Source organism: Suricata suricatta, chromosome 16 (assembly GCF_006229205.1).
Source record: "Suricata suricatta isolate VVHF042 chromosome 16, meerkat_22Aug2017_6uvM2_HiC, whole genome shotgun sequence".
Classification (NCBI taxonomy): Eukaryota; Metazoa; Chordata; class Mammalia; order Carnivora; family Herpestidae; genus Suricata; species Suricata suricatta.
This window is the reverse complement of record NC_043715.1, coordinates 51,616,996-51,618,913: the sequence shown is the minus strand read 5'-3', so window position 1 is coordinate 51,618,913 and position 1,918 is coordinate 51,616,996. Positions and strand designations below refer to the sequence as shown.

The window sequence follows — 1,918 nt, the reverse complement described above, 5'->3', positions numbered from 1 at the left end:
CGACCCGGGGACCATGCCCCGCGCAGCAGCCGCCACCGCCGCCACCGCCGCTGCCGCCGCAGCGTCTGCGGGATGAGCGGCAGTGCGCCTGCGCTGCGCGTGCCCCGGCGCCGGACGTCTCAGCGGCGCTGCCGTACGCGCTCGCGGCCATGTTTGTGCGGGGCAGGCCTGGCTCGTCGGTTCCACCTCCATCCTGGTCCGCACCCACCGCGCGCGACAGGAAGCGCATGGCGAACCCCTTCAGGAGCCTGACGGGGGAGATTGAATTATTGTCAAGACTGTGGAGAGTGGCATATATCGAAAGTGGCACCGTGGGCCGCCATCTTTGAGCGAGGCGCCAGTTCCCACTCTGGTCTCAATGGGAGGGTCAGGAGATCTGGTTGCTATGCAACGGGTACGCTGCCCTAGTTTTCTAACGCGGAGATTAGGTTTCTAGTGAAATTTTTTCTGGCGGGAGGAGATGGGGGGAGGGTCGCGTGAAGGCTCCAATCACATTCTCAGAAATAGGGTTACTAGGCAACGCCTAAGGCTGCCGTCCACTCGGAGGGGAGTGCAGCTGTTCTTCCCACTCAAAGCAGCCGAATTCCTTCCCAAGTGGCGGTTGCTAGGCAACCCCTGATTGTTGTTTTCTGGGAGAGCAGCCAGAAACTGGCCTAGAACATAAATACATTCCAGGTGGATTGAAAATGTAAATACGAAAAAAAAGTAAATGCAACAAACGAAACCTTAAAAATAGCTGAAGAATAGAAACACACTGTATAATCCTGAAGGTTGGAAAAAGAGTTTATCATCACAGCAAAGTCAGAAAACATAAAATATTGACTGATTTGTCCAAAAGTCTCCGTAAACCAAGTGGAAAAAAATAAAACCCGACAAACTGAGAAAGTCATTTGTGACATACATGTTGATTGAAATTTACTACACAAATACATCTTACTAATCAATAAAATCTTAGAATACAAATACTTTTTTTAATAATAAGGAGGCTCTTCTCCCACACAAAACAATTAAAAATGGCAAATAAACATCCTAAAACTGCTTATCTTCACCAATTTTACCTTTGTCATGTTCATTAATGTTGGAAGGAATAATGTCCCTGAGGGTGGGGCTTCGGGCTCAAAGTCTAGACGGTCTAAATCAGCACAATTTGCTCCAGCGCAATTTGGCAACGTAGTTCAGAATAAAAGGGTGGATTCCTCTTAAACACAGTCGTATTACCGTTTTGTCACATTTACCTTATCCATTCCTTTTTGCTTTTATTTTCTTTGCTGAAGACTGTTTTTTTCATCTAAGTAATCTCTACACCCAACATGGGATTCAAACTCACCACCCTGAGATCAAGAGTTGCATGTTCTTCTGACTGAGCCAGCCAGGAGCCCTTTGCTGAAACCTTTTAAAGCAAAACCCCAGCATCCTATCATTTTACCTCCACGTGCTTGGCAGAACTCTCTAAGAAGTTATGGGCATTTTCTTACATAGCTATTTACCCCAAACAAAATTATTTCTTAGTATCATCTTTTTTTTTTTTTTTTAATTTTTGGGAGACAGAGAGACAGAGCATGAGCAGGGGAGGGCAGAGAGAGGGGGAAACACAGAATCCAAAGCAGGTTCCAGGCTCCGAGCTGTCAGCCCATAGCCTGACACAGGGCTGGAACTCACAAACCGTGTGTGAGATCATGACCTGGGCTGAAGTTGGTCACTTAACTCTCTGAGCCACCCAGGCGCCCCCCTTAGTATTATTTAAACCCACAATCAGGGGTCGCCTGGGTGGATCAGTCCTTTAAACATCAGACTCTTGATTTTGGCTCAGGTCGTGATCTCACGTTCTTGGGCTGAAGCCTCGATAATGTTGGGCTTTGGATCCTCTGTCGCCCTCTGTCTCTCTGCCCTTCCACTGCTCACATTCTCTCTCAAAAAT

The 1,918-nt window shown here is 47.7% G+C and overlaps 1 protein-coding gene across 2 annotated transcripts in view; it reads right to left on the bottom strand.

Moving 5' to 3' along the window:
- The window catches only part of MED25 (mediator complex subunit 25), a 16,323-nt gene extending 16,116 nt beyond the window's left edge, over positions 1 to 207 (bottom strand). For both annotated transcript variants that reach the window (XM_029925253.1, XM_029925254.1), the window contains exon 1: positions 13 to 207. In XM_029925253.1, the coding sequence (XP_029781113.1) occupies positions 13 to 192 (180 nt within the window). In that variant the 5' untranslated portion in view covers positions 193 to 207. The remainder of the gene's footprint in view (positions 1 to 12) is intronic.
- Between the last annotated feature and the right edge of the window lie 1,711 nt (positions 208 to 1,918).